We start from the raw sequence: 27140 nt of genomic DNA, 5'->3' as shown, positions 1-27140 counted from the left end.
CTCCAGTACCTCCAGTCCTAACCTCTCCTCCAGTACCTCCAGTCCTAACCTCTCCTCCAGTACCTCCAGTCCTAACCTCTCCTCCAGTATCTCCAGTCCTAACCTCTCCTCCAGTACCTCCAGTCCTAACCTCTCCTCCAGGACCTCCAGTCCTAACCTCTCCTCCAGTACCTCCAGTCCTAACCTCTCCTCCAGTACCTCCAGTCCTAACCTCTCCTCCAGTACCTCCAGTCCTAACCTCTCCTCCAGTACCTCCAGTCCTAACCTCTCCTCCAGTACCTCCAGTCCTAACCTCTCCTCCAGTTCCTCCAGTCCTAACCTCTCCTCCAGTACCTCCAGTCCTAACCTCTCCTCCAGTACCTCCAGTCAGTCCTAACCTCTCCTCCAGTACCTCCAGTCAGTCCTAACCTCTCCTCCAGTACCTCCAGTCCTAACCTCTCCTCCAGTACATCCAGTCCTAACCTCTCCTCCAGTACCTCCAGTCCTAACCTCTCCTCCAGTACCTCCAGTCCTAACCTCTCCTCCAGTACCTCCAGTCCTAACCTCTCCTCCAGTACCTCCAGTCCTAACCTCTCCTCCAGTACCTCCAGTCCTAACCTCTCCTCCAGTACCTCCAGTCCTAACCTCTCCTCCAGTACCTCCAGTCCTAACCTCTCCTCCAGTACCTCCAGTCAGTCCTAACCTCTCCTCCAGTACCTCCAGTCCTAACCTCTCCTCCAGTACCTCCAGTCCTAACCTCTCCTCCAGTACCTCCAGTCAGTCCTAACCTCTCCTCCAGTACCTCTAGTCCTAACCTCTCCTCCAGTACCTCCAGTCCTAACCTCTCCTCCAGTACCTCCAGTCCTAACCTCTCCTCCAGTACCTCCAGTCCTAACCTCTCCTCCAGTACCTCCAGTCCTAACCTCTCCTCCAGTCCCAGTCATTCTCCAGTCCCTCCAGTCCTAACCTCTCCTCCAGTACCTCCAGTCCTAACCTCTCCTCCAGGACCTCCAGTCCTAACCTCTCCTCCAGTACCTCCAGTCCTAACCTCTCCTCCAGTACCTCCAGTCCTAACCTCTCCTCCAGTACCTCCAGTCCTAACCTCTCCTCCAGTACCTCCAGTCCTAACCTCTCCTCCAGTACCTCCAGTCCTAACCTCTCCTCCAGTACCTCCAGTCCTAACCTCTCCTCCAGTACCTCCAGTCTCCTAACCTCTCCTCCAGTACCTCCAGTCCTAACCTCTCCTCCAGTACCTCCAGTCCTAACCTCTCCTCCAGTACCTCCAGTCCTAACCTCTCCTCCAGGACCTCCAGTCCTAACCTCTCCTCCAGGACCTCCAGTCCTAACCTCTCCTCCAGTACCTCCAGTCCTAACCTCTCCTCCAGTACCTCCAGTCCTAACCTCTCCTCCAGTACCTCCAGTCCTAACCTCTCCTCCAGTACCTCCAGTCCTAACCTCTCCTCCAGTACCTCCAGTCAGTCCTAACCTCTCCTCCAGTACCTCCAGTCAGTCCTAACCTCTCCTCCAGTACCTCCAGTCAGTCCTAACCTCTCCTCCAGTACCTCCAGTCAGTCCTAACCTCTCCTCCAGTACCTCCAACCCTAACCACTCAGCCCCTACCCAGATGGCCTCCAGTACCTCCAACCCTAACCACTCAGCCCCTACCCAGATGGCCTCCAGTACCTCCAACCCTAACCACTCAGCCCCTACCCAGATGGCCTCCAGTACCTCCAACCCTAACCACTCAGCCCCTACCCAGATGGCCTCCAGTACCTCCAACCCTAACCACTCAGCCCCTACCCAGATGGCCTCCAGTACCTCCAACCCTAACCACTCAGCCCCTACCCAGATGGCCTCCAGTACCTCCAGTCCTAACCACTCAGCCCCTACCCAGATGGCCATGCGCCGCCGCAATCTTCGCTCTCTCTCTCTCCCCCACTGCTTACACTCTTCTAATCTCTCCCTTCTGCTAAATCCTCCTGTCTCCTGATTCTGCCTCTTCTACTCTCCTCCCTTTCCGCATCCTATGACTCGCACTGTCCCCTTTCCTACCGGCTGGCTCGGCCCTCCCCTCCTTCTCCGTGGCTGAGTGACTCATTGGAGCTTACAGAACAGGGCTGGGGGAAACTAAACTGGTGGATCCTGTAACTTACGCTTCTAACCTCTCCCTAGTAACCTCCCTAGTAACCTCCCATCCTTTTCCTCCCTCTACCTTCTCTATCCGCTGCTAAAGCCCCTGTTCTACTCCTCTACCTTCTCTATCCTCTGCTAAAGCCCCTGTTCTACTCCTCTACCTTCTCTATCCTCTGCTAAAGCCCCTGTTCTACTCCTCTACCTTCTCTATCCTCTGCTAAAGCCCCTGTTCTACTCCTCTACCTTCTCTATCCTCTGCTAAAGCCCCTGTTCTACTCCTCTACCTTCTCTATCCGCTGCTAAAGCCCCTGTTCTACTCCTCTACCTTCTCTATCCTCTGCTAAAGCCCCTGTTCTACCCCTCTACCTTCTCTATCCTCTGCTAAAGCCCCTGTTCTACCCCTCTACCTTCTCTATCCTCTGCTAAAGCCCCTGTTCTACTCCTCTACCTTCTCTATCCGCTGCTAAAGCCCCTGTTCTACTCCTCTACCTTCTCTATCCTCTGCTAAAGCCCCTGTTCTACTCCTCTACCTTCTCTATCCTCTGCTAAAGCCCCTGTTCTACTCCTCTACCTTCTATTCTCTGCTAAAGCCACTGTTCTACTCCTCTACCTTCTCTATCCGCTGCTAAAGCCACTGTTCTACTCCTCTACCTTCTATTCTCTGCTAAAGCCACTGTTCTACTCCTCTACCTTCTCTATCCGCTGCTAAAGCCACTGTTCTACTCCTCTAAATGTCAAGCTTCTGCCTCTAACACTAGGAAACGCTTTTCCACCTTCTCCTCCCTTAATCCTCCACTTTGAAAAGAAGGTTGACAACATCCGCTACTCACTCATTCACTCAGCCTATTGAGTCCACTGGTCTCACTCGCACCGAATTACACTACGCCTTGACCTCTGTCTCCCCTCTCTCTCCAGATGACATCCTGTGACTACTTAGGTCTGGCCGCCCGACAACCTGCCCGCTCAACACCATCCCATCCTCCCTTCTCCAGACCATCTCTGGAGACCTTCTCCCATTCCTCACTTCACTCATCAACTCATCCCTGACCACTGGCTGCGGCCTCGCTGACTTCAAAATGGCCCGAGTTGCTCCCCTCCTCTGACCTCAAACTACAGACCTGTATCACTTTCTTTTCTTTCTAAAACACTTGTGCGTGCTGTCTGATCAACTCTCTATCTCTCTCAGAACCATCTTCTGGACCCTAAACGGTTCTTTGCCCACTCCAAGACCGCCATCACGGTTGACAACTCCAGTGTCTCCCAGAGCGCAAAGAACCTTGGCGTGACCCTGGACGACACCCTGTCATTCTCTGCAAACATCAAATCAGTGACTCGCTCCTGCAGGTTCACGCTCTACAACATACGTAGAGTACAACCACCCTACCTCACACAGGAAGCGGCACAGGTCCTAATCCTGGCACTTGTCCTCTCCCGTCCGGACTACTGCAACTCGCTGTTGGCTGGGCTCCCCGCTTGTTCCATCAAACCCCTACAACTCATCCAGAACGCTGCAGCCCGCCTGGTGTTCAACCTTCCCAAGTTCTCTCATGTCACCCCCCTCCTCCGCACACTCCACTGACTTCCAGTCGAAGCTTGCATCATCTTCAAGACCCTGGTGCTTCAGAGCAGCAAGAGGACCTGCCCCTCCCTACCTTCAGGCTATGCTCCAACCCTACACCCCAACCCGAGCATTCCATTCTACCACCTCAGGTCTTTGGCCCTCCCACCCCTACCAATCCATTCTACCACCTCAGGTCTTTGGCCCTCGGCCCTCCCACCCCTACCAATCCATTCTACCACCTCAGGTCTTTGGCCCTCCCACCCCTACCAATCCATTCCACCACCCCAGGTCTTTGGCCCTCCCACCCCTACCAATCCATTCCACCACCTCAGGTCTTTGGCCCTCCCACCCCTACCAATCCATTCTACCACCTCAGGTCTTTGGCCCTCGGCCCTCCCACCCCTACCAATCCATTCCACTACCTCAGGTCTTTGGCCCTCCCACCCCTACCAATCCATTCCACCACCCCAGGTCTTTGGCCCTCCCACCCCTACCAATCCATTCCACCACCTCAGGTCTTTGGCCCTCCCACCCCTACCAATCCATTCTACCACCCCAGGTCTTTGGCCCTCCCACCCCTACCAATCCATTCTACCACCTCAGGTCTTTGGCCCTCCCACCCCTACCAATCCATTCCACCACCCCAGGTCTTTGGCCCTCCCACCCCTACCAATCCATTCCACCACCTCAGGTCTTTGGCCCTCCCACCCCTACCAATCCATTCCACCACCCCAGGTCTTTGGCCCTCCCACCCCTACCAATCCATTCTACCACCCCAGGTCTTTGGCCCTCCCACCCCTACCAATCCATTCTACCACCTCAGGTCTTTGGCCCTCCCACCCCTACCAATCCATTCCACTACCCCAGGTCTTTGGCCCTCCCACCCCTACCAATCCATTCCACCACCCCAGGTCTTTGGCCCTCCCACCCCTACCAATCCATTCTACCACCTCAGGTCTTTGGCCCTCCCACCCCTACCAATCCATTCCACCACCTCAGGTCTTTGGCCCTCCCACCCCTACCAATCCATTCCACTACCTTTTTAATGAAAACAAGCTTTATTTTTATATACTTACCAGACCATCATGCTTGGTTGAGCTGTTTTGTCTTGTAGTAATGTGGTGCCTGCCTGTATTTCCTTAAACTTTTTTTATTTAGCAATACATGTCATTCAGAAATATATATCCGTTTTTTTGTTGTTGTTGTCAATAGGTACTTAACATAACACCAGGTGACTCATATATATATATATAGTCTATAGAGCCTGTCTGCGTTCCTGATCTCTGTAACCGTTAGCTTACCGTTAGCTTACCGTTAGCTTACCTGTGTAATATTGGCATAAGCTCAAACACTTGTTTTGCAAACACGGTCCTGTTATCAATTGCTGATCAATGAGCAGTATATTACCTCTGAATATGGAGTTTAAAGTTGTGTGCATTTGTATTTATTTTTGCCGCTACTCAAGTCCATTTTAACAGGACACTACAGTCCATTATTGTACTAGCAGGACACTAAAGTCCATTTTAATAGGACACAGCTGATTCAAATAGTCAAAGCTTGATGATTTGGTTATTTGAGTCAGCTGTGTAGTGCTAGGGCAAAAAACAAAACGTGCACCCAGGGGGGGGGTCACGGCTGGTCGTGATACAGCCTGGAATCGAACCAGGGGGTCTGTAGTGACGCCCCAAGCACTGAGATGCAGTGGCTTAGACCGCTGCGCCACTCGGGAGCCCAAATGACAAAAGCACAGCGCCAAAGCAACCGTACAGTGGCTGAAGAACAAGAAGGGGAATGTCCTCGAGTGGCCTAGTCAGAGCCCCGACCTACATCCCATCGAGAATCTGTGGAATAATAATAATAATAATAATAATAATAATATGCCATTTAGCAGACGCTTTTATCCAAAGCGACTTACAGTCATGCGCGCATACATTTTTACGTATGGGTGGTCCCGGGGATCGAACCCACTACCCCTGGGCGTTACAAGCGCCGTGTTCTACCAATTGAGCTACAGAGGACTGAAGAGTGCAGTCCATGAGTGGTCACCATGCAATTTGACTGAGCTTGAACAATTCTGCGAGGAAGAATTGGGGCGAATATTGGACAGTCTAGGGGTGAAAAGGTAGTAGAGACGTATTCAAAGAGACTCATGGCTTTAATTCAAGCAAAAGGTGGTTCCACCAAGTATTAACTCAGGGGGGGGTTCACTTATCCAAATAGGGTCTTTTACCGTTTTTAATGTTATTTAATTTCCAGAGTTTTTTTTTAGATTTTGTTTTTTCACTTGGATATTGTGGGTTACTGTGTGTAAATCAAGCCGGAAAAAGTCTGATTTTATGTGTTTTTATTTCAGGCTGTAAGGCAACAAAAGGTGAACATTTTAAAAGGGGTGGTGACTTTCTATACCCCCTGTACATGCCTAGTTTAATATAATATAATAATAATATAATATATAATAATATGTCATTTAGCAGACGCTTTTATCCAAAGCAACTTACAGTCATGTGTGCATAAATTTTTTTTGTGTATGGGTGGTCCCGGGGATCGAACCCACTACCTTGGCGTTACAAGCGCCGTGCTCTACCAGCTGAGCTACAGAGGACCACAGTGAAGTTTGACACTGAAGGAGAGGATGCATCAGTTGTGTCAAAAGATTAGTTATTTTCAGAAGGTAGATAGAATGTAACGTGAGCAACAAGGGAACGGTCAATTTGTAACGTTTTGAATCAATTTCCTGACCGCTGCACACTACATTTGGATGGGCTAGGGGTCCTTGGACCGATACGGTTGTATTTCCTGACCTATGCATGCTACATTTGGATGGGTTGGGGGGTCCTTGGACCGATACGGTTGTATTTCCTGACCTATGCATGCTACATTTGGATGGGCTGGGGGGTCCTTGGACCGATACGGTTGTATTTCCTGACCTATGCATGCTACATTTGGATGGGCTGGGGGTCCTTGGACCGATACGGTTGTATTTCCTGACCTATGCATGCTACATTTGGATGGGTTGGGGGGTCCTTTGACCGATACGGTCGTATTTCCTGACCTATGCATGCTACATTTGGATGGGTTGGGGGGTCCTTTGACCGATACGGTCGTATTTCCTGACCTATGCATGCTACATTTGGATGGGTTGGGGGGTCCTTGGACCGATACGGTCGTATTTCCTGACCTATGCATGCTACATTTGGATGGGCTGGGGGGTCCTTGGACCGATACAGTTGTATTTCCTGACCTATGCATGCTACATTTGGATGGGTTGGGGGTCCTTGGACCGATACGGTCGTATTTCCTGACCTATGCATGCTACATTTGGATGGGTTGGGGGTCCTTGGACCGATACGGTCGTATCTTCAACAGTTGAACCGGGGAGCGATGTGAATGGTTACATCCCTATTCACGGCTGATTCCCCAGAACAGATTGACACAAGACAAATAGATAAATACGTTTGTGACATCACCACTGACCTTTGCCCTCTGTATCGCTGAGCTGTGATTGGCCGTAGTCACAGATGACCCCGGCATCTTCGCTATGGCGACAGTTATGCGTCCCGGTTGGCTGTTTGAGGCAGTCGACCAACGAACGCTCCTCGCCAGAGCACTTCACGTTGTCCACATGGATAGGCCCCTCCCCCTCGCCAAAATACGCCATCACACGGGCCTTTGCCACGCCACTGAAGAACACAGACACACACATTATTAGAGAGAGTGTATGAGCGTTAAGTACACTTCCACAAAACATAAAGATACATTTAGACACTGAAGATACCATTAAAACAACTATGATACCATTAAAACAACTATGATACCATTAAAACAACTATGACACCATTAAAACAACTATGACACCTAAAACAACTATGCATAGGTCTACCAACTGAATCATCATAGGTCTACCAACTGAATCATCATCATAGGTCTACCAACTGAATCATCATCATAGGTCTACCAACTGAATCATCATAGGTCTACCAACTGAATCATCATTGGTCTACCAACTGAATCATCATCATAGGTCTACCAACTGAATCATCATAGGTCTACCAACTGAATCATCATAGGTCTACCAACTGAATCATCATCATAGGTCTACCAACTGAATCATCATAGGTCTACCAACTGAATCATCATCATAGGTCTACCAACTGAATCATCATCATAGGTCTACCAACTGAATCATCATAGGTCTACCAACTGAATCATCATAGGTCTACCAACTGAATCATCATTGGTCTACCAACTGAATCATCATCATAGGTCTACCAACTGAATCATCATAGGTCTACCAACTGAATCATCATAGGTCTACCAACTGAATCATCATTGGTCTACCAACTGAATCATCATAGGTCTACCAACTGAATCATTGTAACTAACTGAATCAACATATATCTACCAACTGAATCAACATATATCTACCAACTGAATCATCATAGGTCTACCAACTGAATCATCATAGGTCTACCAACTGAATCATCATAGGTCTACCAACTGAATCATCATAGGTCTACCAACTGAATCATTGTAACTAACTGAATCAACATATATCTACCAACTGAATCAACATAGGTCTACCAACTGAATCATCATAGGTCTACCAACTGAATCATCATAGGTCTCCCAACTGAATCATCATAGGTCTACCAACTGAATCATCATTGTAACTAACTGAATCATCATTGGTCTACCAACTGAATCATCATTGGTCTACCAACTGAATCATCATAGGTCTACCAACTGAATCATCATAGGTCTACCAACTGAATCATCATAGGTCTACTAACTGAATCAACATAGGTCTACCAACTGAATCATTGTAACTAACTGAATCAACATAGATCTACCAACTGAATCATCATAGGTCTACCAACTGAATCATCATTGTAACTAACTGAATCATCATAGGTCTACCAACTGAATCATCATAGGTCTACTAACTGAATCATCATCGTAACTAACTGAATCATCATAGGTCTACCAACTGAATCAACATAGGTCTACCAACTGAATCATTGTAACTAACTGAATCAACATAGATCTACCAACTGAATCATCATAGGTCTACCAACTGAATCATCATTGTAACTAACTGAATCATCAATGTAACCAACTGAATCATCATTGTAACCAACTGAATCATCATTGTAACTGTTGCAGTGAACTACTACTGCAAATCTTCAATAGCCAGGGCGTTTATTGGCTTCAATCACCGAACACAACCGTCGCTTATTCGAGATAGGATTCTATTTGAGACAGGCGTCTATTTCCTTAACGCTAGAACCCTTAGTTGCTACATCCATTTTTGGACTTATAAATTTATGACACACCCATTGATTCTTGAAGAATATAACTTATTAATGGCTCATGAGCTCAGCTCAACTGTCAAACCTCATCAGAACCCAAAATAGAAGCTGTTTTTACTCCAATGTTTCTAAACACACACTATCGCCTCAGAACATGGTTCAGATATATCCTGTTGATGTCATGGACGGCCAGGCCTTGCATCCGTAGCTCTGTCTATGAATTTGAGAGTGGTTACATTTCTCCAGGCCCATCCCTCAGCTTTTTACCAAAACAGAGGCGGGGAGCCGGCTTTGTTATTGTTTCAATTGAGGCTGTAGCTTTAAATGATCAATCCAAAGTTGAAAAGACCAGTTGTTAATGTGACCTGTATAAACATCAAACTAATATATCCATCAGATCAGAGACAGACTAAGCTGCCTAACAGCCAGCCCAGATGGAGCTCTTCAGCACCGTTCTCTCACTGTGCCTCGTTGAGCCTGGTATCCAGCGTTCTCTCACTGTGCCTTGTTGAGCCTGGTATCCAGCGTCCTCTCACTGTGCCTTGTTGAGTGTTGTATCCAGCGTTCTCTCACTGTAACTCGTTGAGCCTGGTATCCAGCGTCCTCTCACTGTGCCTCGTTGAGTGTTGTATCCAGCGTTCTCTCACTGTGCCTCATTGAGTGTTGTATCCAGCGTTCTCTCACTGTGCCTCATTGAGTGTTGTATCCAGCGTTCTCTCACTGTGCCTCATTGAGTGTTGTATCCAGCGTCCTCTCACTGTGACTCGTTGAGTGTTGTATCCAGCGTCCTCTCACTGTGCCTCGTTGAGCCTGGTATCCAGCGTTCTCTCACTGTGCCTCGTTGAGCCTGGTATCCAGCGTTCTCTCACTGTGCCTCGTTGAGCCTGGTATCCAGCGTTCTCTCACTGTGCCTCGTTGAGCCTGGTATCCAGCGTTCTCTCACTGTGCCTCGTTGAGCCTGGATCCAGCGTTCTCTCACTGTGCCTCGTTGAGTGTTGTATCCAGCGTTCTCTTGGTGAGCCTGGTATCCAGCGTCCTCTCACTGTGCCTCGTTGAGCCTGGTATCCAGCGTCCTCTCACTGTGCCTCGTTGAGCCTGGTATCCAGCGTCCTCTCACTGTGCCTCGTTGAGCCTGGTATCCAGCGTCCTCTCACTGTGCCTCGTTGAGCCTGGTATCCAGCGTTCTCTCACTGTGCCTCGTTGAGCCTGGTATCCAGCGTTCTCTCACTGTGCCTCGTTGAGCCTGGTATCCAGCGTCCTCTCACTGTGCCTCGTTGAGTGTTGTATCCAGCGTTCTCTCACTGTGCCTCGTTGAGTGTTGTATCCAGCGTTCTCTCACTGTGCCTCGTTGAGTGTTGTATCCAGCGTCCTCTCACTGTGCCTCATTGAGTGTTGTATCCAGCGTTCTCTCACTGTGCCTCATTGAGTGTTGTATCCAGCGTTCTCTCACTGTGCCTCATTGAGTGTTGTATCCAGCGTTCTCTCACTGTGCCTCATTGAGTGTTGTATCCAGCGTCCTCTCACTGTGCCTCGTTGAGTGTTGTATCCAGCGTCCTCTCACTGTGCCTCGTTGAGCCTGGTATCCAGCGTTCTCTCACTGTGCCTCGTTGAGCCTGGTATCCAGCGTTCTCTCACTGTGCCTCGTTGAGCCTGGTATCCAGCGTTCTCTCACTGTGCCTCGTTGAGCCTGGTATCCAGCGTTCTCTCACTGTGCCTCGTTGAGCCTGGTATCCAGCGTTCTCTCACTGTGCCTCGTTGAGCCTGGTATCCAGCGTTCTCTCACTGTGCCTCGTTGAGTGTTGTATCCAGCGTTCTCTTGGTGAGCCTGGTATCCAGCGTTCTCTCACTGTGCCTCGTTGAGCCTGGTATCCAGCGTCCTCTCACTGTGCCTCGTTGAGCCTGGTATCCAGCGTTCTCTCACTGTGCCTTGTTGAGCCTGGTATCCAGCGTCCTCTCACTGTGCCTCGTTGAGCCTGGTATCCAGCGTTCTCTCACTGTGCCTCGTTGAGCCTGGTATCCAGCGTTCTCTCACTGTGCCTCGTTGAGCCTGGTATCCAGCGTTCTCTCACTGTGCCTCGTTGAGCCTGGTATCCAGCGTCCTCTCACTGTGCCTCGTTGAGTGTTGTATCCAGCGTTCTCTCACTGTGCCTCGTTGAGTGTTGTATCCAGCGTTCTCTCACTGTGCCTTGTTGAGCCTGGTATCCAGCGTTCTCTCACTGTGCCTCGTTGAGCCTGGTATCCAGCGTTCTCTCACTGTGCCTAGTTGAGCCTGGTATCCAGCGTTCTCTCACTGTGCCTTGTTGAGCCTGGTATCCAGCGTTCTCTCACTGTGCCTCGTTGAGCCTGGTATCCAGCGTTCTCTCACTGTGCCTCGTTGAGCCTGGTATCCAGCGTTCTCTCACTGTGCCTTGTTGAGCCTGGTATCCAGCGTTCTCTCACTGTGCCTCGTTGAGTGTTGTATCCAGCGTTCTCTCACTGTGCCTTGTTGAGCCTGGTATCCAGCGTTCTTTCACTGTGCCTCGTTGAGCCTGGTATCCAGCGTCCTCTCACTGTGCCTCGTTGAGTGTTGTATCCAGCGTTCTCTCACTGTGCCTCGTTGAGCCTGGTATCCAGCGTTCTCTCACTGTGCCTCGTTGAGCCTGGTATCCAGCGTTCTCTCACTGTGCCTCGTTGAGCCTGGTATCCAGCGTTCTCTCACTGTGCCTCGTTGAGCCTGGTATCCAGCGTTCTCTCACTGTGCCTCGTTGAGCCTGGTATCCAGCGTTCTCTCACTGTGCCTCGTTGAGTGTTGTATCCAGCGTTCTCTTGGTGAGCCTGGTATCCAGCGTTCTCTCACTGTGCCTCGTTGAGCCTGGTATCCAGCGTCCTCTCACTGTGCCTCGTTGAGCCTGGTATCCAGCGTTCTCTCACTGTGCCTTGTTGAGCCTGGTGTCCAGCATCCTCTCACTGTGCCTCGTTGAGCCTGGTATCCAGCTTTCTCTCACTGTGCCTCGTTGAGCCTGGTATCCAGCGTTCTCTCACTGTGCCTCGTTGAGCCTGGTATCCAGCGTTCTCTCACTGTGCCTCGTTGAGCCTGGTATCCAGCGTCCTCTCACTGTGCCTCGTTGAGTGTTGTATCCAGCGTTCTCTCACTGTGCCTCGTTGAGTGTTGTATCCAGCGTTCTCTCACTGTGCCTTGTTGAGCCTGGTATCCAGCGTTCTCTCACTGTGCCTCGTTGAGCCTGGTATCCAGCGTTCTCTCACTGTGCCTAGTTGAGCCTGGTATCCAGCGTTCTCTCACTGTGCCTTGTTGAGCCTGGTATCCAGCGTTCTCTCACTGTGCCTCGCTGAGCCTGGTATCCAGCGTTCTCTCACTGTGCCTCGTTGAGCCTGGTATCCAGCGTTCTCTCACTGTGCCTTGTTGAGCCTGGTATCCAGCGTTCTCTCACTGTGCCTCGTTGAGTGTTGTATCCAGCGTTCTCTCACTGTGCCTTGTTGAGCCTGGTATCCAGCGTTCTCTCACTGTGCCTCGTTGAGCCTGGTATCCAGCGTTCTCTCACTGTGCCTTGTTGAGCCTGGTATCCAGCGTCCTCTCACTGTGCCTCGTTGAGTGTTGTATCCAGCGTCCTCTCACTGTGCCTCGTTGAGTGTTGTATCCAGCGTCCTCTCACTGTGCCTCGTTGAGTGTTGTATCCAGCGTCCTCTCACTGTGCCTCGTTGAGCCTGGTATCCAGCGTTCTCTCACTGTGCCTCGTTGAGCCTGGTATCCAGCGTTCTCTCACTGTGCCTCGTTGAGCCTGGTATCCAGCGTTCTCTCACTGTGCCTCGTTGAGCCTGGTATCCAGCGTTCTCTCACTGTGCCTCGTTGAGCCTGGTATCCAGCGTTCTCTCACTGTGCCTCGTTGAGCCTGGTATCCAGCGTTCTCTTACTGTTTCTCGTTGAGTGTTGTATCCAGCGTTCTCTTGGTGAGCCTGGTATCCAGCGTTCTCTCACTGTGCCTCGTTGAGCCTGGTATCCAGCGTCCTCTCACTGTGCCTCGTTGAGCCTGGTATCCAGCGTTCTCTCACTGTGCCTTGTTGAGCCTGGTATCCAGCGTCCTCTCACTGTGCCTCGTTGAGCCTGGTATCCAGCGTTCTCTCACTGTGCCTCGTTGAGCCTGGTATCCAGCGTTCTCTCACTGTGCCTCGTTGAGCCTGGTATCCAGCGTTCTCTCACTGTGCCTCGTTGAGCCTGGTATCCAGCGTTCTCTCACTGTGCCTCGTTGAGTGTTGTATCCAGCGTCCTCTCACTGTGCCTCGTTGAGTGTTGTATCCAGCATTCTCTCACTGTGCCTCGTTGAGCCTGGTATCCAGCGTTCTCTCACTGTGCCTCGTTGAGCCTGGTATCCAGCGTTCTCTCACTGTGCCTCGTTGAGCCTGGTATCCAGCGTTCTCTCACTGTGCCTTGTTGAGCCTGGTATCCAGCGTTCTCTCACTGTGCCTCGTTGAGCCTGGTATCCAGCGTTCTCTCACTGTGCCTCGTTGAGCCTGGTATCCAGCGTTCTCTCACTGTGCCTTGTTGAGCCTGGTATCCAGCGTTCTCTCACTGTGCCTCGTTGAGTGTTGTATCCAGCGTTCTCTCACTGTGCCTTGTTGAGCCTGGTATCCAGCGTTCTCTCACTGTGCCTCGTTGAGCCTGGTATCCAGCGTCCTCTCACTGTGCCTCGTTGAGTGTTGTATCCAGCGTTCTCTCACTGTGCCTCGTTGAGCCTGGTATCCAGCGTTCTCTCACTGTGCCTCGTTGAGCCTGGTATCCAGCGTTCTCTCACTGTGCCTCGTTGAGCCTGGTATCCAGCGTTCTCTCACTGTGCCTCGTTGAGCCTGGTATCCAGCGTTCTCTCACTGTGCCTCGTTGAGCCTGGTATCCAGCGTTCTCTCACTGTGCCTCGTTGAGCCTGGTATCCAGCGTTCTCTCACTGTGCCTTGTTGAAACTTGTATCCACTGTTGTTGCAGCCGGATCTCAGCAGATACACTTCAGTATTCAACATTTGTCCAGGTCCCCTGAACGACAAGAGATGCCTTCAATACCGTCCACTAGGGGGCAATGTGAGGACGTATTACTTTATGCTAAACAGTCAATTTTTTCTTTTTGAACAACATTAAACCCTTCCCTACTTTCATTTCCCCCATAGACTTTTATCCCCTCTCCCCTCCCGGGCAAACGTTGAATACTGAAGTGAAACCGTGAGATCTTGTTGGTAGTTGAGCCATCCATGTCAAACCACACTGCTGTCTCCTCCATGTCAAACCACACTGCTGTCTCCTCCATGTCAAACCACACTGCTGTCTCCTCCATGTCAAACCACACTGCTGTCTCCTCCATGTCAAACCACACTGCTGTCTCCTCCATGTCAAACCACACTGCTGTCTCCTCCATGTCAAACCACACTGCTGTCTCCTCCATGTCAAACCACACTGCTGTCTCCTCCATGTCAAACCACACTGCTGTCTCCTCCATGTTAAACCACACTGCTGTCTCCTCCATGTTAAACCACACTGCTGTCTCCTCCATGTTAAACCACACTACTGTCTCCATGTCAAACCACACTGCTGTCTCCTCCATGTCAAACCACACTGCTGTCTCCTCCATGTCAAACCACACTGCTGTCTCCTCCATGTTAAACCACACTGCTGTCTCCTCCATGTTAAACCACACTGCTGTCTCCTCCATGTCAAACCACACTGCTGTCTCCTCCATGTCAAACCACACTGCTGTCTCCTCCATGTCAAACCACACTGCTGTAAACAATTCAGTCTTTACGGTACTCACTGAAGTTCACTTGTAAACAATTCATTTAGACCCCGGATTTACTTAAAACAGGTGTTTATTTGCTGAAATGTGTGACGATGCCCGGCTATTAAAAGGGACAGGCGGCTAATTGAAGTTTTACGGTATCTAACTACAGTATCTAACTACTAGTTTAACTACTGGCTAGAGCTGGGCCATATGGCCTAGAAATCAGATCTCCAGTTTTACGGTATCTAACTATCTAACTACAGTATCTAACTACTAGTTTAACTACTGGCTAGAGCTGGGCCATATGGCCTAGAAATCAGATCTCCATTTGTACGTTATCTAACTAATTCAGGGCTTGTGAAGTTATACCCAGGCTAAATATAAGCCTTCCACAACCATAAGACACACTAATAATTCAATTATTTTATCAAAATAGTTTAACCTGCTTTTTTTTTGTTGTTGCAAAAATCACTGATCTGGCTTTCAAGTCAGTCTATGAAAAGGCCATTTTCTGTTACAAATGTAACCAGAACCATAAATAAACACATTCACTGATAATGACTAACGTCTTGAAGCAGGCATTAGGCTGTAGAACATTAACACAGGCCTCATCAACAACCTCTCCAGCCCACGTGCTAGTGATTAGCCAGCTGGTCTTTATATTTCAAGTTTAGCCAACGTGGATCTATTTGCTAGCTAGCAAGGTTGAACAGTTGAATTGTTATGAACACACCCTCCTGTTCTGTCCGCAGCTGTTTGAAAAGCGCGTTTGTCTCCTGTCCACTTTGTTCAGATGTTGAAATCAAGGTGGCCTACCTTATTTCTCAGAATGAGAACGATTTGCCAATTCCTTATTTAAATTGTGTTTTACGCTTTATTGCACATTTATAAATAACCCAGACTAGACAGCTAGTATAACCCAGACTAGACAGCTAGTATAACAACCTTCGGCTAACACGCTGAGTGGTTGCCTGAGTGGCGCAGTGGTCTAAGGCACTGCATCGCAGTGCTAGCTGTGCCACTAGAGATCCTGGTTCGTATCCAGGCTCTGTCGTAGCCGGCCGCGACCGGGAGACCCATGGGGCGGCGCACAATTGGCCCAGCGTCGTCCAGGGTAGGGGAGGGAATGGCCGGCAGGGATGTAGCTCAGTTGGTAGAGCATGGCGTTTGCAACGCCAGGGTTGTGGGTTCGATTCCCACGGGGGGGCAGTATGAAAAAACAAAAAACAAAAAATTCAAAAATAATAATGTATGCACTCGCTCTGGATAAGAGCGTCTGCTAAATGACTAAAATGTAAAATGTAATGCTGCTAGCGGTACGCGGCAAACTGAGCATTCATGTTCCAGAATCATCCGTTCATTGGTACATCCCGTTTTAGCAGTGTCTGCTCTGCTCGCAATTTGAGGAGTTGAGACATAAAAAAAAGGGGTATCGTTAAGAAAAGTTAACTTCTCCTCTACTACAGGAAAATTATGTCTCAATGTGTTTCGGTGTCCATATGACCGATTCTGTTGGACCAAACCTCAAATGCAAAATAGCCAGTTGAAACCGCTCGTCAGAGAGGGAGATGTGATCTGTCAACTATGTTGGCGTGAGAGGCAGGGGGAGGGGGCTTGGTGTGTGTGTGTAAACCGTAGAGGAAGAGGCGAAGCGAGAGGTTTCACTCTCGCTAAAATCTGTCCAAAATAAGGCCGATGTGTTTCTATGGGTTTCTTTTGGGCCTAAGCTTGTCGCCTGCCTTCCCTCCTCTGGGACAACGACTCCCATTATTAGGGCGGAGGCGTGCATCTCTTCATTATATCCAGATCTCTGGTGTAAATGGGAAGGAGCATCTCTTCATTATATCCAGATCTCTGGTGTAAATGGGAAGGTGCATCTCTTCATTATATCCAGATCTCTGGTGTAAATGGGAAGGAGCATCTCTTCATTATATACAGATCTCTGGTGTAAATGGGAAGGTAAACAGAAGGAGCGAAGGAGACAAGACCAAAAATACATCAGGAGAACAAACGGACATAAACGCTCATAAAAACCACAAATAACAAGCCCTCCATTCTTGAGATACATGCATTTGGAATATCACGAAAAACATCCATCAAATGAATTGAATAGATGGCCCAGCTCTGCTACTGACGGACGGACGGACGGACGGTCTGTCTGTCTGTCTGTCTGTCTGTCTGTCTGTCTGTCTGTCTGTCTGTCTGTCTGTCTGTCTGTCTGTGGAACCAGCTCTACTACTGGCAGCTTGTCTGTCTGTCTGTCTGTCTGTCTGTCTGTCTGTCTCTGGAACCAGCCCTGCTACTGACAGCTTGTCTGTCTGTCTGTCTGTCTGTCTGTCTGTCTGTCTGTCTGTCTGTCTCTCTGTCTGTCTGTCTGTCTCTCTGTCTGTCTGTCTGTCTGTCTGTCTGTCTCTGGAACCAGCTCTGCTACTGACAGCTTGTCTGTCTGTCTGTCTGTCTGTCTCTGGAACCAGCTCTGCTACTGACAGCTTGTCTGTCTGTCTGTCTGTCTGTCTGTCTGTCTGTCTGTCTGTCTCAGGAACCAGCCCTGCTACTGACAGCTTGTCTGTCTGTCTGTCTGTCTGTCTGTCTGTCTGTCTGTCTGTCTGTCTCAGGAACCAGCCCTGCTACTGACAGCTTGTCTGTCTGTCTGTCTGTCTGTCTGTCTGTCTGTCTGTCTGTCTGTCTGTCTGTCACTGGAACCAATAGACAAAAACGAAGGAACACAGCGTTGTCTGTTTCGTTCCCCAGTCCGTGACCTCTCTGTGTGATGTTATCTATCTACTGGAGACGAATGGTGATTACACATCCCCTAGCTATGATCCACACATCACAGGGGAGACGTCTGTTCCCTGCAGTCAGAGGTGAGGGGACGATGCTGTGTCTTCATGGGATTATCAGATGAAACAGTTTGACCCAGGGTGGGTGAGTGACAGAGGATCTCATGATCTATCACAGGGTGTGTGAGTGACAGAGGATCTCATGATCTACCACAGGGTGGGTGAGTGACCGAGGATCTCATGTGGCGCAGTGGTCTATGGCGCTGCATCGCAGTGCTAGCTGTGCCACTAGAAGGCTCTGTCGTAGCCGGCCGTGGCCGGGAGACACATAGGGCGGCGCACAATTGACCCGGCGTCGTCCAGGGTAGGGGAGGGAATGGCCGGCAGGGATGTAGCTCAGTTGGTAGAGCATGGCGTTTGCAACGCCAGGGTTGTGGGTTCGATTCCCACGGGGGGCGAGTATGAAAAATAAAAATAAATAATGTATGCACTCACTAACTGTAAATCGCTATGGATAAGAGCGTCTGCTAAATGACTAAAATGTAAATGTAAAATCTCATGTTCTATCCCAGGGTGGGTGACTGACAGAGGATATCATGTTCTATCCCAGGGTGGGTGACTGACAGAGGATATCATGTTCTATCCCAGGGTGGGTGACTGACAGAGGATATCATGTTCTATCCCAGGGTGGGTGACTGACAGAGGATATCATGTTCTATCCCAGGGTGGGTGACTGACAGAGGATATCATGATCTATCACAGGGTGGGTGACTGACAGAGGATATCATGTTCTATCCCAGGGTGGGTGACTGACAGAGGATATCATGTTCTATCCCAGGGTGGGTGACTGACAGAGGATCTCATGTTCTATCCCAGGGTGGGTGTGAGGATAGGATCCTATAATACCTCTAGGGAAATCTACTGTTACTTATTGAGATGTCTGACCACGTGTGTGTCTGCGGTGCATGTGTGTGTCTGAAGTGTGTGTGTGTGTGTGTGTCTGTGTATCTAAGTGTGTGTGGTGTGTGTGTGTCTGTGTGTGTGTGTGTGCGCGCACGTATGACATCATAGAGACATCTAACTCTGTCTCTCCTGAACCTCCTCCACTAGAAACCAGTTGTCTAGACAACCTCTCTGTCTGTCCTCCAGATTATATCAGCTACATTACATTATGTCAGTCTCTCTGTCAGTCCTCCAGATTCTATAATCTACATTACATTATGTCAGTCTCTCTGTCAGTCCTCCAGATTCTATAATCTACATTACATTATGTCAGTCTCACGTCAGTCTCTCTGTCTGTCCTACAGATTCTATCATTACATTATGTCAGTCTCTCTGTCTGTCCTCCAGATTCTTAGAGTTCCTAGAGTCAGTAATAAAACCTGACTGAGGCCTCAGAGACACATTCAACACGTGTGTGTGTGTGTGTGTGTGTGTGTGTGTGTGTGTGTGTGTTATATGATGCGTGTATGATGTATGTAATGGGTTTTCACAGAACCAGAAGGATGACGCTGACACGGCTGTGACACTCTGCTCTGTCTGTCTGCCTTATTCACAACAGATGTTACTGAGCAGATCCTTTCAGACAGAGAGAGAGAGGACAGGGGGGGATGGGTGTCTCCCGATAGAAACCTCCCCCAGAAAGATTGAGCATTTCTAAAACAATTTCCCTGTAATTCTACCCTGTTTCTTAACGGGGGGGGGGGAACAACCACCTGTCTTAGCTTTAGCCACAATAAATTACATTGAAAAAGTGTTTTAATGACTAGATTACTAACCCACTACCTTCCCTGAAAATCCCACCCATAGCGATTGATTGACAGGTCTGAAACCCTATCAACCCTGTGACTCAAAAATATCCCGCCCCCTTCCCTGAAAATCCCACCCCATAGTGATTGATTGACATGTCTGAAACCCTATCAACCCTGTGACTCACAAACATCCCGCCCCCTTCCCTGAAAACCCCACCCATAGTGATTGATTGACAGGTCTGAAACCCTATCAACCCTGTTACTCACAAACATCCCGCCCCCTTCCCTGAAAACCCCACCCATAGTGATTGACTGACAGGCCAAACTGTTAAGAATGTGGCCAGGATAATGCATGGAACAATATTGTTTTACCCAATAAGGATTTGAATTTGTACTTGGTAGGTTAAGAAAAAGCATTGTTAAATTGCACATTAAGTTTTCATCTTTTTGTCTCAAATAATGATCCAAGTAATGTAGTACAATTACATGTGAACTGATTCATCTTTCAACGATCTCTCTCAATATGGCAGTGTTATCTGGTAGGGCAACTGGCAACTTGAGAATGCAAACTGGAGTTTTGCATTTCAGTTTGGTCACTGATTATGTTCACATAAAAATTATATTGCAAACGTATTATTAATTTATCATTATCAAATTAGCTGTTTTTTGTTGATATACAGTACCAGTCAAAAGTTTGGACACACCTAATCATTCAAGGGTTTTTCTTTATTTTTACAATTTTTTACGTTGTAGAATAATAGTGAAGACATCAAAACTATGAAATATCACATATGGAATCATGTAGTAACCAAAAAAGTGTTAAACCAATCAAAATATATTTTATATTTGAGATTTTTCAAATAGCCACCCTTTGTCTTGATGACAGCTTTGCACACTCTTGGCATTCTCTCAACCAGCTTCCCCTGGAATGCTTTTCCAACAGTCTTGAAGGAGTTCCCACATATGCTGAGCACTTGTTGGCTGCTTTTCCTTCACTCTGCGGTCCGACTCATCCCAAACCATCTCAATTGGGTTGAGGTCGGGGGATTGCGGAGGCCAGGTCATCTGATGCAGCACTCCACCACTCTCCTTCTTGGTAAAATAGCCCTTACACAGCCTGGAGGTGTGTTGGGTCATTGTCCTGTTGAAAAACAAATGATAGTCCCACTAAGCCCAAACCAGATGGGATGGCGTATCGCTGCAGAATGATGTGGTAGCCATGCTGGTTAAGTGTGCCTTGAATTCTAAATAAATCACAGACAGTGTCACCAGCAAATCACCCCCACACCATCACACCTCCTCCTCCATGCTTTACGGTGGGAAATACACATGCGGAGATCATCCGTTCACCCACACCGCATCTCACAAAGACACGGCGGTTGGAACCAAAAATCTGCAATTTGGACTCCAGACCAAAGGACAGATCTCCACCAGTCTAATGTCCATTGCTCGTGTTTCTTGGCCCAAGCAAGTCTCTTCTTATTATTGGTGTCCTTTAGTAGTGGTTTCTTTGCAGCAATTCGACCATGAAGGCCTGATTCACACCGTCTCCTCTGAACAGTTGATGTTGAGATGTGTCTGTTACTTGAACTCTGTGAAGCATTTATTTGGGCTGCAATTTCTGAGGCTGGTAACTAATGAACTTATTCTCTGCAGCAGAGGTAACTCTGGGTCTTCCTTTCCTGTGGCGGTCCTCATGAGAGCCCGTTTCATCATAGCGCTTGATGGTTTTTGCGACTGCACTTGAAGAAACGTTCAAAGTTCTTGAAATGTTCCGTATTGACTGACCTTCATGTCTTAAAGTAATGATGGACTGTCGTTTCTCTTTGCTTATTTGAGCTGTTCTTGCCATAATATGGACTTGGTCTTTTACTAAATTGGGCTATCTTCTGTATACCCCCCCTACTTTGTCACAACACAACTGATTGGCTGAAACGCATTAAGAAGGAAATAAATTCCACTAATTAACTTTTAAGAAGGCACACCTGTTAATTGAAAAGCATTCCAGGTGACTACCTCATGAAGCTGGTTGAGAGAATGCCAAGAGTGTGCAAAGCTGTCATCAAGGCAAAGGGTGGCTATTTGAAGAATCACAAATATAAAATATATTTTGATTTGTTTAACACGTTTTTGGTTACTACATGATTCCATATGTGTTATTTCATAGTTTTGATGTCTTATATATATATATACACATACATACTAAAAACTACGTATTAAATATGTATGTACATACAACACTCCAACACTACTAAACACTCCAACACTACTAAACACTCCAACACTACTAAACACTCCAACACTACTAAACACTACTAAACACTCCAACACTACTAAACACTCCAACACTACTAAACACTCCAACACTACTAAACAATCCAACACTACTAAACACTACTAAACACTCCAACACTACTAAACATTCCAACACTCCAACACTCCAACACTACTAAACACTCCAACACTACTAAACACTCCAACACTACTAAACACTCCAACACTACTAAACACTCCAACACTACTAAACACTCCAACACTACTAAACACTACTAAACACTCCAACACTCCAACACTCCAACACTACTAAACACTCCAACACTACTAAACACTCCAACACTACTAAACACTCCAACACTACTAAACACTCCAACACTACTAAACACTCCAACACTACTAAACACTACTAAACACTCCAACACTACTAAACACTCCAACACTCCAACACTCCAACACTACTAAACACTCCAACACTACTAAACACTCCAACACTCCAACACTACTAAACACTCCAACACTACTAAACACTACAACACTACTAAACACTACTAAACACTACTAAACACTCCAACACTCTAACACTACAGCAAACACTCCAACACTACTAAACACTCCAACACTACTAAACACTCCAACACTACTAAACACTCCAACACTACTAAACACTCCAACACTACTAAACACTCCAACACTACTAAACACTCCAACACTACTAAACACTCCAACACTACTAAACACTCCAACACTCCAACACTACTAAACACTCCAACACTACTAAACACTCCAACACTACTAAACACTCCAACACTACTAAACACTCCAACACTACTAAACACTCCAACACTACTAAACACTCCAACACTACTAAACACTCCAACACTACTAAACACTCCAACACTACTAAACACTCCAACACTACTAAACACTCCAACACTCCAACACTACTAAACACTCCAACACTCCAACACTACTAAACACTCCAACACTACTAAACACTCCAACACTACTAAACACTCCAACACTACTAAACACTACTAAACACTCCAACACTACTAAACACTCCAACACTACTAAACACTCCAACACTACTAAACACTCCAACACTACTAAACACTACTAAACACTCCAACACTCCAACACTACTAAACACTCCAACACTACTAAACACTCCAACACTACTAAACACTCCAACACTACTAAACACTACTAAACACTCCAACACTACTAAACACTCCAACACTACTAAACACTCCAACACTACTAAACACTCCAACACTACTAAACACTCCAACACTACTAAACACTCCAACACTACTAAACACTCCAACACTACTAAACACTACTAAACACTCCAACACTACTAAACACTCCAACACTACTAAACACTCCAACACTCCAACACTACTAAACACTACTAAACACTCCAACACTACTAAACACTCCAACACTACTAAACACTCCAACACTCCAACACTACTAAACACTCCAACACTACTAAACACTCCAACACTACTAAACACTACTAAACACTCCAACACTACTAAACACTCCAACACTACTAAACACTACTAAACACTCCAACACTACTAAACACTACTAAACACTACTAAACACTCCAACACTACTAAACACTACTAAACACTCCAACACTACTAAACCCTCCAACACTACTAAACACTCCAACACTACTAAACACTCCAACACTACTAAACACTCCAACACTACTAAACACTACTAAACACTCCAACACTACTAAACACTCCAACACTACTCCAACACTACTAAACACTCCAACACTACTAAACACTCCAACACTACTAAACACTCCAACACTCCAACACTACTAAACACTCCAACACTACTAAACACTCCAACACTACTAAACACTCCAACACTACTAAACACTCCAACACTACTAAACACACCAAAACACTCCAACACTCCAACACTACTAAACACTCCAACACTACTAAACACTACTAAACACTCCAACACTCCAACACTACTAAACACTCCAACACTACTAAACACTCAACAATTCTAAACACTCCAACACTACTAAACACTCCAACACTACTAAACACTCCAACACTACTAAACACTACTAAACACTCCAACACTACTAAACACTCCAACACTACTAAACACTCCAACACTACTAAACACTCCAACACTACTAAACACTCCAACACTCCAACACTACTAAACACTCCAACACTACTAAAACACTCCAACACTCCAACACTACTAAACACTCCAACACTACTAAACACTCCAACACTACTAAGCACTCCAACACTCTAACACTACTAAACACTCCAACACTACTAAACACTCCAACACTACTAAACACTCCAACACTACTAAACACTACTAAACACTCCAACACTACTAAACACTACTAAACACTACTAAACACTCCAACACTACTAAACACTCCAACACTACTAAACACTCCAACACTACTAAACACTCCAACACTACTAAACACTCCAACACTACTAAACACTCCAACACTACTAAACACTCCAACACTACTAAGCACTCCAACACTCTAACACTACTAAACACTCCAACACTACTAAACACTCCAACACTACTAAGCACTCCAACACTCTAACACTACTAAACACTCCAACACTACTAAACACTACTAAACACTCCAACACTACTAAACACTCCAACACTACTAAACACTACTAAACACTCCAACACTACTAAACACTCCAACACTACTAAACACTACTAAACACTCCAACACTACTAAACACTCCAACACTACTAAACACTCCAACACTACTAAACACTCCAACACTACTAAACACTACTAAACACTCCAACACTACTAAACACTCCAACACTACTAAACACTACTAAACACTCCAACACTACTAAACACTACTAAACACTCCAACACTACTAAACACTACTAAGCACTCCAACACTCTAACACTACTAAACACTCCAACACTACTAAACACTCCAACACTACTAAACACTCCAACACTACTAAACACTCCAACACTACTAAACACTACTACACTACTAAACACTACTACACTACTAAACACTCCAACACTACTAAACACTACTAAACACTCCAACACTACTAAACACTACTAAACACTCCAACACTACTAAACACTACTAAACACTCCAACACTACTAAACACTACTAAACACTCCAACACTACTAAACACTCCAACACTACTAAACACTACTAAACACTCCAACACTACTAAACACTCCAACACTACTAAACACTCCAACACTACTAAACACTACTAAACACTCCAACACTACTAAACACTCCAACACTACTAAACACTCCAACACTCCTCAATGTTTCTCAGAACATTTGCTTACTGGAGACAGTTTCAGCCTTCTAGTTGAGGAGAGAGAAATAAATACAGGCAAATACCTTACAGAATGTTCTACAGCTTTAGAATGTGTTTCATCATGTTTTAACGTGTGTGAGTGTGTGTGGGGTGTGTGTGTGTGTGTGTGTGTGTGTGTGTGTGTGTGTGTGTGTGTGTGTGTGTGTGTGTCAGAACCAGACTACAGGCTGCCAGTCCACCGGCCCAAGTCACACGTGTGTGTAGCGTGTCAATTGTAGCGTGTAGCGTGACATGGAGGAATGCCCTGCACTGAAAAACATGATGAGGTGTAGACAAAAAACAGAGACATAGAGGAGGAGAGAGATTGGGAGAGGGGGGAGAGAAGGGGGAGAGAGATTGGGAGAGAAGGGGGAGAGCTAGGGGGAGAGAGAGAGAGTCATTTTAGTTTAGAAACACCATGGTCAATGTGGAGTGAGTCAGTTCTTAACAGAGTTAGACAGCTTTATATAACGTTAGTTCTTAACAGAGTTAGACAGCTTTATATAACGTTAGTTCTGAACAGGGTTAGACAGCTTTATATAACGTTAGTTCTGAACAGAGTTAGACAGCTTTATATAACGTTAGTTCTTAACAGAGTTAGACAGCTTTATATAACGTTAGTTCTTAACAGAGTTAGACAGCTTTATATAACGTTAGTTCTGAACAGGGTTAGACAGCTTTATATAACGTTAGTTCTGAACAGAGTTAGACAGCTTTATATAACGTTAGTTCTTAACAGAGTTAGACAGCTTTATATAACGTTAGTTCTTAACAGAGTTAGACAGCTTTATATAACGTTAGTTCTGAACAGAGTTAGACAGCTTTATATAACGTTAGTTCTTAACAGAGTTAGACAGCTTTATATAACGTTAGTTCTTAACAGAGTTAGACAGCTTTATATAACGTTAGTTCTTAACAGAGTTAGACAGCTTTATATAACGTTAGTTCTTAACAGAGTTAGACAGCTTTATATAACGTTAGTTCTGAACAATAGAGTTAGACAGCTTTATATAACGTTAGTTCTTAACAGAGTTAGACAGCTTTATATAACGTTAGTTCTGAACAATAGAGTTAGACAGCTTTATATAACGTTAGTTCTTAACAGAGTTAGACAGCTTTATATAACGTTAGTTCTGAACAGAGTTAGACAGCTTTATATAACGTTAGTTCTTAACAGAGTTAGACAGCTTTATATAACGTTAGTTCTTAACAGAGTTAGACAGCTTTATATAACGTTAGTTCTTAACAGAGTTAGACAGCTTTATATAACGTTAGTTCTTAACATAGTTAGACAGCTTTATATAACGTTAGTTCTGAACAATAGAGTTAGACAGCTTTATATAACGTTAGTTCTTAACAGAGTTAGACAGCTTTATATAACGTTAGTTCTGAACAATAGAGTTAGACAGCTTTATATAACGTTAGTTCTTAACAGAGTTAGACAGCTTTATATAACGTTAGTTCTGAACAATAGAGTTAGACAGCTTTATATAACGTTAGTTCTTATCAGAGTTAGACAGCTTTATATAACGTTAGTTCTGAACAATAGAGTTAGACAGCTTTATATAACGTTAGTTCTTAACAGAGTTAGACAGCTTTATATAACGTTAGTTCTGAACAATAGAGTTAGACAGCTTTATATAACGTTAGTTCTGAACAGAGTTAGACAGCTTTATATAACGTTAGTTCTGAACAGAGTTAGACAGCTTTATATAACGTTAGTTCTTAACAGAGTTAGACAGCTTTATATAACGTTAGTTCTGAACAGAGTTAGACAGCTTTATATAACGTTAGTTCTGAACAGAGTTAGACAGCTTTATATAACGTTAGTTCTGAACAATAGAGTTAGACAGCTTTATATAACGTTAGTTCTTAACAGAGTTAGACAGCTTTATATAACGTTAGTTCTGAACAATAGAGTTAGACAGCTTTATATAACGTTAGTTCTTATCAGAGTTAGACAGCTTTATATAACGTTAGTTCTGAACAATAGAGTTAGACAGCTTTATATAACATTAGTTCTTAACAGAGTTAGACAGCTTTATATAACGTTAGTTCTGAACAATAGAGTTAGACAGCTTTATATAACGTTAGTTCTGAACAGAGTTAGACAGCTTTATATAACGTTAGTTCTGAACAGAGTTAGACAGCTTTATATAACGTTAGTTCTGAACAGAGTTAGACAGCTTTATATAACGTTAGTTCTGAACAGAGTT

At 46.1% G+C, this 27140-nt stretch overlaps 1 protein-coding gene across 1 annotated transcript in view; it reads right to left on the bottom strand.

Moving 5' to 3' along the window:
* Positions 1-27140, bottom strand: part of prss12 (serine protease 12) — a 62089-nt gene that overhangs the window by 17222 nt on the left and 17727 nt on the right. Inside the window, exon 5 of the mRNA XM_045213900.1 lies at positions 7148-7353. Within this exon, the coding sequence (XP_045069835.1) occupies positions 7148-7353 (206 nt within the window). The remainder of the gene's footprint in view (positions 1-7147; positions 7354-27140) is intronic.

This window comes from Coregonus clupeaformis, unplaced genomic scaffold, assembly GCF_020615455.1.
Source record: "Coregonus clupeaformis isolate EN_2021a unplaced genomic scaffold, ASM2061545v1 scaf0170, whole genome shotgun sequence".
NCBI classification, from domain to species: Eukaryota; Metazoa; Chordata; class Actinopteri; order Salmoniformes; family Salmonidae; genus Coregonus; species Coregonus clupeaformis.
The sequence above is the reverse complement of the archived record's forward strand: the minus strand, read 5'-3'. Positions and strand labels throughout refer to the sequence as shown.